The 13,843-nt window shown below is 40.6% G+C and overlaps 1 protein-coding gene across 4 annotated transcripts in view; it reads left to right on the forward strand.

Annotated features, from left to right (window-relative positions):
- tox2 (TOX high mobility group box family member 2) overlaps nt 1–13,843 on the forward strand; it is an 89,659-nt gene that overhangs the window by 20,401 nt on the left and 55,415 nt on the right. For 2 of the 4 annotated variants that reach the window (XM_070842545.1, XM_070842561.1), the window contains exon 2: nt 11,325–11,417. The exons of the other annotated variants lie outside the window; for them this stretch is intronic. In XM_070842545.1, the coding sequence (XP_070698646.1) occupies nt 11,325–11,417 (93 nt within the window). The remainder of the gene's footprint in view (nt 1–11,324; nt 11,418–13,843) is intronic. 4 annotated transcript variants of the gene reach the window in all.

Consider the following 13,843-nt stretch of genomic DNA (forward strand, 5'->3'; position numbering starts at 1 on the left):
ACAACAGCTTAACATTTACACCAACAATAGAGGCCACTGACATTCATTAATTGTTTTCAAGCATTTTATTCCTGCTCTGAGAGTAAAAGCAAAACATGACCCTGGATCCTGATGATCAACTTTGCATTATTTATCATCCTAATGAGGAATGTTTGCTGAATTTGTATCAGCAGAAAAATGAAAAGCCACATAAATCTGATGAACTGTTGACTCTGAATGGTAAATATTTTCTTGACCAACTAACTAGAGAGTTGACTGCTGCCAGCTGTTAACCTAGCCTGAAATAAAAGAGTAACCTCTTGTCCCAGCTGTGCTACTCCCTTTTTTTTATTGTAATGATTAGTCTGCCGCTTAATAAAATGTTTAATGACCCCAGAGAGGAGGCAGCTGGAGATTGGGAACAATGCAAAAGTAGGAAGGTAAAGATCAGCAGAAAAATTTAGGATTTTTTGAATACAGGCTTTCTGCAGCACACTGAGAGAATAGTAGCTCTGTATGAAATATGCTCTATGATTATTGGAGTTGAAAGACAGAAGTGCTTGCATTGACAAGGGGAACAGTGTTGCATAACTGTCCTTATGTGTCCTTGTTGTGTCCACTCGCTGTCATATTGAGGACACAGCCTTCCCCCCAGCAATATTGCTGTATGAGACAATAACCTAAATACCTGTCGGATTTCTCTCTTTCTTTCTCACTCCATCTCAGTGATCCCATTTCATTCTCGCTCCTTTTCTCTCTCTCCTTTTCTTTCCCCATGCACCCACCCCTTACCTTCACTCCCTCATGGTCACTCTCTTAAGTGATTGCTACATTTCATCTCACGGTAAATCGTCCGTCAGCCCGGTGAGCTATCATTATGCAAATGATGGGCAATTCAATTTCAGTTGGTCGGAGGGGGAATTTCTAATTAGGGTGAGGCACAGCTCTCAAGATGGAGAGAAAGATGTAAAGACGGAGAGAGAGGAAGGCAGAGAGGTGCTGGAAATGGATAGCAGAGGTACAGAGGGAGGAAGAGGAGGGATGCTGGAGAGAGAAAGGCTGGAAGAGGAGAAGTATCCATCCACGAAATCAACAGCTGCATTACAATTATACTCTTGAGTTGTCTGCGAGTCTCCTGCCTCCTGCTCTTCCCTTTGTTTTTTTTTTTGTTCTTCCTTATCCAGTTGATTTTGATGAAGTGCTGGCTTCTGAGCTTTGCTAGAAAAGGGTCCATATAGAAGGTTTCTCATGTTTTCTTTAACCTCTTAAAACACTATAAACTGAAACTTAAAGAAAGATGGACACCCAAAAACTGAAACCACAATTGCACTGAACTTCTCATGATACTGTGGTGAGCACAGTTCTCAAATGAGCTAAATGACAGTTTCACGTGGGGGGAAAGGAAGAGTAATTAGTGTAAACTATAAATATCTAGCTTTGACTCATCTGCTATGTCAGTACAACTGTGTCATAAGTTGTGGTAAGTCCTACATGCAGAGTATTCGGGAGGTTTCATACTTCAAATCTAAATCTGAATCATTTTGCGTTACTTGGTAGATTAAAGGAATTTGCTCTTGGTTGTCAGAGCTGTTTCTAATTATTTTGGTGCGGTTAGTCAAAGTGAAGTTTGAAGTCTTGTCAAAGGAATTAGGAAGTGCTTGAGGGCTAATCTAAGTCAAGGCACCATTAAGATGTCAGTTGACCATTGATATGACCATACATTTCAACTAAGGCTGAAACTAACAATTATTCCTGATTATTGACTCAGGTGTTGATTAGGTGAAATTTTTAGCTGCACCCGAGCAACAAAAACCAAATATATTGAATTTACTTAATCAAAATAGGTGCTTATTACTCTTCTGATGACTGACAAACTGGCTGTTTTAATTGTTGTTTATTTTGACATAGCTGAGACTATGTGTGGCCTTTTAGTTCATAGGCCTCATAATTGAATATATTTGTTATTGTTCTGAAATGTGGATGTTTGATAAGTCAAGACAAGTTTCAAGTGAGTAAAGTCCTCATTTACAGGACAAAAGACTTTACTCTCTTGACCCACTTACAGTTTAAGTCTATAGTTGTGCCGTTTGCATCTGCAGTTTTGAATCAAAGAATCGGACCATGAAGGTAGTGCACAATTTCCTGCAAATTTGAGATGTGTGACGTCAAAAGAAGAAAACCGCACCACTCAGACTACATTTATATGTGCATGTCGGCTTAGCGCGTACATATGCAGCAGACATGTATGTTTCTCTGGCTGCGAAAGCCAATTAATTCTGTAACTACGACTGATTTGCATTTGCACAAATTACAATGTTTAGCAAAACCTATTCAATTATATAAATTAGTATCGAATATTCAGTTTTATCTACATTGGCTATGACATTTCAAACACACATTATATTTATATTTGAAGTCTCTATTGCCCATAATTCATCTTGCTACAGCACATTTTTAGCGTAATTGACAAAAGTAGCTTTGGTATCAAGAGACTTAATATGATGAATACAATTAATATATTTGCAGTATCTGCAGGTTTGTGAATTATATTTTCACAAATGATTTTTCATGATGTCGTGCTGCTGTCAAACTGGACCAGCACTGTGCAGCACGTTTATTTTGATGGAGCATCTTTTTTTCTTCCCATCACTATAATGAAGCATTGGGCTTGTCTGTTTTTTTTTTTTTTTTAATACTTCCAGCAGCCCACAGGGACAACATGTTTCCTGCAGGGAAAAGAAAATAACTATTTCATCTTGATTAATTGAATGTGCTCAATTCACCTGCATGTGAAGGTTGTTTGCATACTCAGGTTGTTTGTGTCTGTGTGAGTTAGGGTTTAGTTAACAGTCATTTAGGATTTGATGTATGTGTTGGTTCATTTAGTCTCGGTTTCACGCGCTGTCCTTGTGTGTCCGTGCGCGTATCTATGTATATGTGTGTGTGTGTGGGAGTCTGTACACATATTCGTGTGGGCGTTTTGCACATCCACACATATCTGAACATGTGTAGGTGTATGAATGTGTTGGGTATCTACCATATATTCACACACATTCACACACAAGCACAAGCACAAGCACACAGGCACACACACACACACACACACACACACACACACATATACAGAACAGAGGATTCAGCTGAGATCAGCAGCTCACCCTAGGCTGTCAAATATTCTGTCAGCACAGCCCAAGAATCACAATTGGACTCTTTGGGAGGCATTAATTCAAAGCACCGTAACAATGCTCTCTGAAACCAAATCAACTGCCTGTAGTCAGCATATCAACTCTCAACTAACTCTCTCCCTCTATCTCTCTATCTCCATCTCTCTCTCTCTCTACTTGCTTCCTCTTTTGCTCTCACTCTTTCTACTCCGTCTTTGCTGCCTTGTCTTTTCCTATCCTCACAGCCTGCTTCCCTCTCTCACTCTCTCTTCCTCCGATGTGTGATTGAACTTCTAAATATGTTGCTAAAGCTGACTTACTGTACAAGATTTCAGCAGTGACTTGCTATCACGGAGCTCCCATCTCAGAAAAAGTAACACTTCTATTTCAGATTAATGCATCTTAACTGAAAACGAATAAAGGAGTCAGCTGTGATGTTTGAATTTGGTCAAAGGGACATTTTTTTCTATACTGATTCAGATACTAATGCAGTAAATGTAGTACAGTTCAAATCAGTATTTTGATATGTGACTGGAATGAGCAGCATGGTGCTGAGTGAAAACATTGTGTTTTTGCTTTTGATACTTTTGATTGAACAAGGCCATGTTCAGTTTATGTTTTTATGAGAATTCAGAGTGTCTCTGTCTTATTATAGAATTTAACATGTTTTGAACCTTTTTGCATTCAGGCTTGTAAACAAATACTGATTGATTTGTTTATTTATTTTCAGATTTATTCATCTTTAGTCCTTGAAATGTAAAAAAAAAAAAAAAAAAAAAGATGATTTCCTAACTAACAGTTTCAATTCAAAAAAAGCAAATGGTCGAATTTGACAAGCTGGTATCACATAATGTTTGGCATTTTTTAAACATAAATGGATGACAACTGAATGCTCATTAATCAAAATAGCTGTCCATTAAATGTCTGTCAATGATCAGCTAATCATTTCAGCACTGCTCCTTTTCCTTTCTTGCTATCAGCATTACTGTGCTGTTAAAAATCCTCATAATGCAGCACAGATGGTGGTATATTGGCTAAGTTCTCTTAAAGCCAACATGAGAAGATTTATATCACAGGCACAGAATTTCTCATGAAATCAGATGACAAATGCAAACTGACATTCGGGAGTCTCTGCTCTCCTCAGCAAGTCCAATTTGTTAAGGAATTATCCTCCTCAGCTTCTGCTTGTATTAAAATAATCTAGCCTTTGCGTGTACCTCTCTTGGAAAAACAGAAAAGAGAAAATCCCCTGTTTTTGTATTAGCTAAATCTTCTCCCAGCCATCTGTTTTCTGCCTGTAACACACTAGTTGTGGCCAGAGCACAGCAGAGGTGCTGGCTCTGCTTGTCAGTTGTTGGTTTTAAGTTGTATTGTTGAGACACCCTGTTATTTTGCCTTCAGGAAACCACCTCATAAAAAAAGATGAGGGTGTCTGAAAAAAAAACAGATAAATGAAAATGAAAAGTTTCTTTTCTCCCCTCTGTATCAGAAAAGGCAAGGGCGCCGACTGCACATAATTAATGTGCTCCGTCTCCCTCGCTTTTGTGTCAGGCGTAATACAAAGGGCAGGTGTGTTTGTGAGTGAGAGAGGAATGAGAGCAAATTTCTGTCATTAGTTGTTATTCCAGTACAAGTTATCCTTGGAAGGAGGAATAGTGCTAAAGAGGTCTTGCTCTTTAAAACTGCCTTTAATGTAAATTAATCATCAACTGACTATTTGTGTCTGAGTTCAGCTGTAGTGTAGCTTGATGACTTTTTTTCTTTCTGAACCACTTTAGTCTTTAATTTTGCACTTTGGTGAATCCTACATCAAACTGTTTGTGACCTTTGTCTGGAGCAACAAAATCTTTAATTACATCTATAGCTTTTATTCCATTTCCCTGTGAGCAGTGTTACAAAAAAAATGCAGTGTTTAATCCAATAATCCACTCAGCAAACTGTACTTAGTATCTAAGCTTCGGTACAATTTTAGATGGTGCTGTTGAATTTCCTATCTACCTCCCTGCAAACATGCAGCCAAGCTCTACATTGTTGTTCCAGTAGATACTGAATCTGCTTTCTGTGACAGCCCTCGATAGCTGCTGGTAGACACACATAGTGAAGTTAGAAAGAATAAGGAAGAGTCTGGGAGAGGAGGGAGGGACTCAGTAACACAAACTGTGTTGCTGATGCGATAAATAACGATGAATACAGCACCTGAGATCAAGGTCATGGTTAGGGTTAAGATATATAATTTCCAATAAGGTTAGAATGACATTTTTTCCATCATCTGCAGTACAAAAAAACAAGTGGCACAAGTTGGGTGAGAAATTGCCACAATCAAAAGCAAATGTGACCTCCTCACCCCCACTTTCCATTGCAGAATTACAGTGTTAAACAACATAGACATGTTTCTGTGCGTTTTAACACGTCATGCTCATATCATGAAATGCCAGGTGAGTGAGGTGAAGACAAAGATGAAAGGAATGGCAGAATGGTTTAGAGATATAGATGAATATACATACTGACAGATAGCAAGAGAAAGAGGGGAAGAGAGAGGCGGATGTCAGAGGCTCAGCTTAAGAATCTTCAGCTGATGCATTGTGTTCGTGTGGACTAGTGGAACAACAAAAACTACTGGAGAAATATAAACAGAAGATAAGGCAGCAAGAGGAAGGGTGGAGGCGCAGGGAGGGGTGAGGAGAAGAGACAGGCCAATAGAAAAGGGCAAACGAAGCGGTATGAAGGCAAAGCTGTGTTCAATTAAATTTGAATTATAGGAATATATATATATATATACATATATACATATATAATCAGTTGTTCTCAGCAAAGGCATTAGCATGTACAGTACATACATATGCACTCACATGAGTTTACACCAGGAATGGATGGAGAGTCGCTGTAAAAGCTGTGCTCGGATATAAATAGCTATGGCTTAAACGCTGGGGTTGGCTGGGTATTCCCAATGGTGTGATCAGTAGTTTGAGTGTCAGTAGTGGCCTGAGGCAGGTAGCCCCCGGGTTCACGTCCTGGTTATGGTCGAGCAGCTTAGGCCTTAGTTGACATCTCTTTCGCTCACACACACACACACACACAAGCACACACACACACACACACACACGTCAAGTCATCTGTTTGTCTTTCTCGCTGGAATTAAATAAAAGTAAATACATACAAACACAGCCAAATGGAATGTGACATTCCTGTTGATTTATAATCTATGTGAAACTAAACAGAAATATTTGAACAAGCAGTTACTGTAAACATATACATGGGCATGTACAATGTGCATCAATATGTTTTTGCAAGCCTCCATTCTATAGTAATCAATGCTTTATATGGATTCATCATATTACACAAGTACTGGCTTAAAATATGAGACTAAACATATTTATTTCTGTACCAGAACTTTGAGCTTTACATGAATGTAAGTTACTTCTCTGTTCATATCTCATAGTTTCTGGTATATTGGTATAGTTTAAGTGCATCATTCCCTTTGAAATGTCTCTAAGGTCTATAGGCGAGAGTTTACAGATGGTGGCAGAGATAGTGTGGATGAATGAAGCATCAAAAGATGTCACAGAATCCTTCCCATGTAGCTGCAAACTAAAGTTGGTTTCATAAAGTTAAGAACCTTAATTTGTTATCATAAAATTCTAGTACGATTAAGGACCTACGGTACGCTCTTCGAGCCTGAATGTAAATCTGAAGCTAAAAAGTATTAATGTCAAGAAAGTATGTAAAAGTATCAGATGTTGTCAATTGATATCATTTTCAGTGCAGCCTTCATAAAGGCTTGTGATTCATTACAATGCAATATGCAAACCAATGTTGCACTCTGCAATTGGTTTTGTCTCAGACTAAAGGCTCCAAAAACCACTGAAAAAGTGATTCATACTCTGTTAGTGACTGTGACCCCCACAACTAGAAATCTGACTGATATTTGGTAATATGTTTATGCAACGGTATTGACAGGATAATGTATTTTACCAGTCGTAAGATCAGGAACAACAGCACCAAAGGGAGCAGAATTGAACAAAGTGTGGCTATTTGGAATGAGGGCAATGTCTTGTATTATTGATCTTCTGATGTCAGTGTGCATGCATTGTTGAGGGCAGACTGCACATAGAGCATGGGGCACTGTCTCCATAATGTATAAATACAGTAAGCGTGTACATGCAGGGTTGTGTGTGCGCGCATACATTACTGTATACTGTATAGATGAGTGATAGGGTTTCACCATAAGCCAGTCTAGGCCTTGCATTCCTCTCATCGGTGGAGTCTTATGTGTGCAGGCCTTTCAGCTAATCTGGGAAGAATGTCGGCTGCAGACACACATGTGTTCCATTAAGTCTAGATCTGCGTAAATAATATAACATGCAACAGCTAACGTTACAGGTAACTATACCCCCACAGCTGTGCCTTTGGCTTTACAGTGCCCCTCCACCCCCGCCTATAAAAAGGCAAAGCCAACGCTGATATCTAATAAGTAGATGTATCATAGTGCGTAGTGTGCTTTAGCCTGCTGATTTGGAGAATAATAAAGATGATGAATATTTATTAGACAACAGAGCCCAACAGATAAATGGATTTTAATAGATACTGAGAATAATGAAAATCTGATGACAGTACATCAGCTGACATTCTTTTCTGTTCTCCTTTAATGTTTTTGTGTTATCACAAAAAACACAACATAAACAATGATGATGTAATGCGGATATGTTTGAGTTATGATACAGTTGAACACATAACGTATAAAAAACTGAAAAAAAATTAACTGGAAAAAAGTCAAATGTGTACAAAAATGCAGCAAATAGAATTCTTATCTAACAGTATACCTGTTTATATATACAGTATAGTAGTAATAACTCCATCTCGGCTAATGATATCAGCCTGCTCGTGTATCAGTCGGCCTCGATCAAACAATATGTTTCTCTCACTCATTGTAGCTGGAAACATGCAGCATTGCAGTTTAGCTTAGATTAGCAAATTCCCTTTTTCAACATGGTTTGTCAGAAACAATCTAAAACCGTTGTGTATCTCAATGTAATGAGTGTCATGTAAATTTGCACATGAGCAGAAAAGTTTGTCACGTGGCAGGAGTGTGAGAAAACATATCACAGCCCAACTTGTATCCCTCCCCCTATTGTTAATGGCTCTACATGCAGGCAACCACCATTGGCTCTCTGTGTTTATTGTCTGCTGGCTCAGCTTGTGCTGATTGGCTCGACTCTGCCAAGCGACAGGACAATGTTTGCTTATGCTGTCTGCCCGGGGGAAGTCCCTCTTGTCCTCAGACAGGGCCCAGCTACAGTAACTGATACAAAGTTCAGAGGATGCCAGCCTCTTCCTGGTGTGGCGCAGCATCTTCCTGTGGCTGCACACCAAAGTTAGTTCAAAACAGTAAATAATAGAGTTGTTTATTTATATTTTTTCTATTTACTTTTACTTTGCTCAGAGTAGGATTACAGTAGCGTGATCTCTGCCTTCTGCTCTATTTTGGTCAGAACGAGAGTGTGGGTGTGCAGGATTTACAAAAAAGAGTGATTCGACTCAACATGGTGTCAAGCAGAGATGGTAAACGGCTGGCAGCATCTGTTCTGGTAGAAATATCGCAGAAACCCAAAGCCAGCCAGCAAGTGAAAGAGAGGTGACAAGGGTGAGAGTGTCTGAAGTGAGGACTAGAAAACAAAAGAAAGGTGTCAGAGAACAAGTGTAGAGAACAATGCTTCTTGCACTTGCAAACTGTTGTGAGCCAGCAAGGAAATGTGAGGAGTTTGGTTGTTGCTGTTCTGGGTGCCAACACTCCTAATGAGTCTGTCAGGGCCAGTTAGCGCAGCCAGGACTGCCTGTGTCCCCTCCAGGCCGCAGACAGCTGTTATTAGCCCCGTAATGGCATGCCACAGGGCCAGATTAGCCTGGCACACTGGAGAAATATCAAACATTCACTTACTGCGGCTCCTTCGCGGGCTAAAGCAACTATTCTACAAGGCATTCATTTAGCTACGATGCTGGCAAGCTACCTAACAAGCCGCGAAAGAAAAAGTCTCCATTGAGAGATGCTGTTAGTGTACAGTAGCTCCTCTGCAGGGTAGAAAGAAAAAGAAATGTCTGACTGGAGGATGTACAAGACACAACAGTAACAGGTTATGTTACTCATTATTATAACCTAGAATTGCATTGTTTCATGTCAGATCTGCAAATAAATAGTAAATAAAAAAATTATATATATATACACTGTATATGTATTGGAATAAAGAAATCTGTGTAAATTTTAAGTACAGGAAATCTTTGAATCCACATTTAAATATAAATATTAAAACACACTGCAAATGTAGGATGCTTTTTGTGGGTTTTAGTTGTTTGTTTGTCAGGACCTGCGGTCAGGATGGTGCAGCACCAAGGAAAGTTGTAAATGAGAGTTCTCTTTGATAATGCTGGGTCATCATTATGTGAACCGTATCGACAAGATGGCCACTGCTGTCTACTCATCTGTTTTCACCTTTCATAATGAGCACAGGAAATCAAAACCTTACACAGCAAGTACTCTCACTCTGCCTCAGGGGAGATCCTGCACTGTATACAGTCTGTGATAGGCCTACGCCATTAGATCAGCATAAGGTTAGTACATACTGTACACTGTTCTGGATAGAGCTGCCTACAGAGTATAAATCATGCTCTTTGAGCCTGTGATTTCTTGAATTTGTTTCACACATGGTGTGTTGCGTTAGCTTTTGCATTCACTGTGTGTGGGTTTCACAGCATGGTAATCACTATGCATTTTGCCCCATAAACACAATCTGCAAAGGTGTGTTTATGGACTTATCCACTGTGTTTACTCTGGATGTATGTTTTCCTGCACCATGTGACTGACTAGAGCTGAAGGGCAGGGCCACTTCTGTCTGGTTCAGAGATGTTTTCTCACTCAGTAGTTAAATGTAGTCAAATACTTTATGTCTCACTGCATAGCGATCTAAAGCCCTGTCCTTCAGTGAATTTGTGTCTGTGTGATTACATGCGTGTCTTGGTATTTTTGTGTGTGTGAGAAAGAGAGATAATGTGAGATTTGTTGTAGATTCGTCCCTCAGTAATCTACATCACATCCTCATTAGCAGACAGTATGTCTCAAGTGTGGCAAAGCCATTAAGCGCTGTACATAGCAGGCAGCAGCCATAGTCATTTCCAAATATAAATTCATATTTTATCTTATTTATGAGAAAAAAAAAAACATTTCCACATCATCAGATGCAGCATTTATTTCAACAGCAGGCAGCGCACATAAGCTAAAATCAACTCTCCAACGCCAGAGAGAAAAAGATGTTGCTCATTTCATCAATTAACACACACACACACAACAGGTTGCAACTGTTGTACAAGTAAGGAGATGAGAGAAACAACGTGCAAACTGTTGATCAGAAGTAAGAGATGGTAATGTACGAATGACTGAATATCAAGGAGGTACGCCGAGATGAGTATAGCTGAGAGTGAGGTGAGGAGAGAGACAAAGACGAGGAGTGAGGTAGAGAAAATGAGATTATAAGTGAATCCTGGGATGAACCCCTGCTGTGGCTGTGGGCCACGGTGTGAACCCCACTGAGCTGCCCCGTCTTTCCCTGGCAGGGACCACTTGTTGTGAATCATTAGCTTTCCAACTACTGAGGGCTTTGCCACCACTCCTTCAGGTTGTGTGATATAGCTGAAACCCACATGAAGTACAGGGAGGAGCCACTACACTCTAATTATCAGCTGTGTAACGTATAGAAAGATGGAGTCAGTAGAGTACAGTGGAGCTGAGCACAGATCCCTGCCTACCAAACACAACAGCTTAGTTCCATTAGTGCCGCTACTGAGCCAACCTTATCCAGTTATTATGTGTGGTACATCACCATGAGGAGATGTGATTTAACATGGCAGCCAATGTGCAGGCTCTCTGGCTTGGCGGAAATTTATGAAACTAACACTCTAACACTAACACTCACTCAACGAGGACCGTGAGAAGAACTATAGCATGTATGACCCCTGCACTTTGAATGAGAAATAAAATAAAAGTTTGTAACTAAATTACTTTACTTCAAATCTAGATAGTTTGACTGTGATGTCATTATTGTATCTGAAGTGTTTCGTGCTTGTTAAGTTGCACGCTGAATTCTCTGTGAAAGGAAGAAGCCATACTGAAAACCTCTCTCTCTCCTCCTTCAGAGCAGATACGGTGCTGCGGATCGAGGCGTGAGACTCTACAGTTCCCTGCCCATGCGCCCAAACCCTGACGGCAAGAGACTGCCCTCTACTGGGGTAAGACTCACCTTTGCCATCTCCCCCCTCACCCCTGCGTCCTCACCCCTTGGTCTCACCCATCCCCATACGTACCTACATGCCCCATTTAACCCTTAGACATACAGTAAAAGCCACCAAAGTGGCCCTCCTCCATCTGCACAGCAAGACTGCCCAAACACAGGACAATGCAGACTTTTATATTTGCAGTATTTCACAGGATGACGACGTTTTGCTTTTACTAAAGTGCGCGCCATTTGCGTGTGCTGTAGCTGTGAATTCTTTATCCCATGACGGAAATATTCTGCATAGAAAATACTGTTAAAGACGATCACCTCTATCTGGATTGAAATCATTTTTTTTAAACGTAGCATCTTCCTCGATTGCCATGACTTTCTCCTCATCCTAAACCATTACTTATCACCCCACTGGCTCTCACACTCACTCTGACAGACCTACTCAGTCCCCATCCTCAAACCACCATTGGCCACCGCAAGGCTCCCAATGAAGCACCCACCTGACTCGGTGGTTTGTGTGGTGTCTACCTGGTAGCTTCTCACAGAAGTGTTTTCGAAACAGCTGATAGGCCAACCAACCGTCTATATTTGTATTTGCACAGAACAAAGGCATGCAGTGGCTCTCTCGATACAGTGCTTCTGCTTTAGACCTGCTTTAGGTTAAAAAAAAAAAAGGAATTGCAAATGCTGATTAAGTGTAGACATTAAAATAGTTTAGGGGGGTGTTATTGTTTATTTCTTCTTCTTCTGTTGTAAAGCAGCCATATTGGGGCAACAAAGTCTAATTTTTCAAAACTATTTTGTTATATAATTGTTCATGAGAGTACTTGGGAAAAAGAAAACGAGCAAGTTTATTGAAGTTTAGTGATGCAGCACTTTGACTTTGACAAAGTGCTGGAACAGTAAGTCTGCTTTGTTTGTGACACCTTTCTTTCATTTTTTTAATAATAAAAAAAAAAGAAATCTTTTAGTATTGTGAAAATCATAATTAGAATCTAGCTTGCCTTGCTTTTATGCATTTATGCATTTATGTAACAAAGGAGAGAAAAATGAAAGAACAATAGAGCGAAAAGGGAGAATTTAATATCATATGTCTCCCTTTTTCATGTTTCACTCCATGCAAGTGCTTTTTGAATTATCTCTTCTCTGCTCCAGGGCTCAATGAGAGGAGGAGTGGGTGAGCCAGAGAGAGAGACAGAGAGAGAGAGAGAGAGAGAGAGAGAGAGAGAGAAAAGAGAGACAGAGACAGACAAAGCATAAGCCATGTAATATTGTTGGTGCGCACCTTTTTTAATTACAACAGAGATTGTATTGATGTCTCAGGCCACATGTCCTCAATCATTTATCAAGGGGGAGAGTGCTAACAAAGCATTTCTAAGAAACCCATCCTCTCCCAGGGCCTGGAATCATACGTTATCTAAAGTGAATATTGTTAATGTTGTTCTGTGGAGAGACCCACTTACAAATCATGGGAATGAGTTCCTTGTCAGTACATGCATGGGGTAGTAAAGATATATGTCCACTTTCATCTGATCCTCTGTTGAGCAAATTAAACTCTGCATCTAAATCTCTGTGCAGAAGTTGTTTATGAAATGAGGAGGGCCATGTCAAAAATGATGGATAAACATTAATGTAAGGGAAGGAAAATGTCTAAATTGGCTGGTTGTTTTGTTCAGCACCAACTAAAAGATTACATCTCGCTCAGATTAGAATTCATCACAATACAAAAGCAGACAAGTGTGTGCTATTTTTTTTCTCTTTGGTGTTCTGTCATATCCTTTTGTCTGTTATTACCTGGTGTAGTGTCACTACAGTAGCAGACTGTAGCTACAGGCTGCACGGAGAGAAGGAGAATATAAACCACTTAACATGCAGGAGGAAACCAGACGTTTTTCCATTGCACTTATCAGGTGCTGCGGTGAGAGCAAGTGTCAAGGTGCAGTAGGTCCCTGCCCCCCCAATTCTCTTCTCACCCATCCTCTCCTTCCTCCCGTCTTCCTTCTCCTGCACGCCCCTTTTATTTTCCCCTGATCTCTATCTCTGCCCCCCCCCCCCCCCCCCCCCCCCACACACACACACACACACACACACATACACACACACACACACACACACACACACACACACACACACACACACACACATACATACACACACACACACACACACACACACACACACACACACACACACACACACACACTTCTAGCCTCACCCCACCACCACTCACCACCTTCGGTTCAGTTAAAAGTGGGCTTGGCACTTCCGCAGCGACCCCCCCCCCCCCCCTCCCCCCTCCTCCTCCTCCTCACCACCACCACCACTTCTTTTCTCTCTGTCAAACTAACCTCCAACTCCTGCTCTTCACCTCTATGTTTCCTGTCAAGGTGCACTGCCCCCCCAACCCCCCACCCTCCCCCAACCACCGGC

This window comes from Pempheris klunzingeri, chromosome 2 (genome assembly GCF_042242105.1).
Source record: "Pempheris klunzingeri isolate RE-2024b chromosome 2, fPemKlu1.hap1, whole genome shotgun sequence".
Taxonomy (NCBI): domain Eukaryota; kingdom Metazoa; phylum Chordata; class Actinopteri; order Acropomatiformes; family Pempheridae; genus Pempheris; species Pempheris klunzingeri.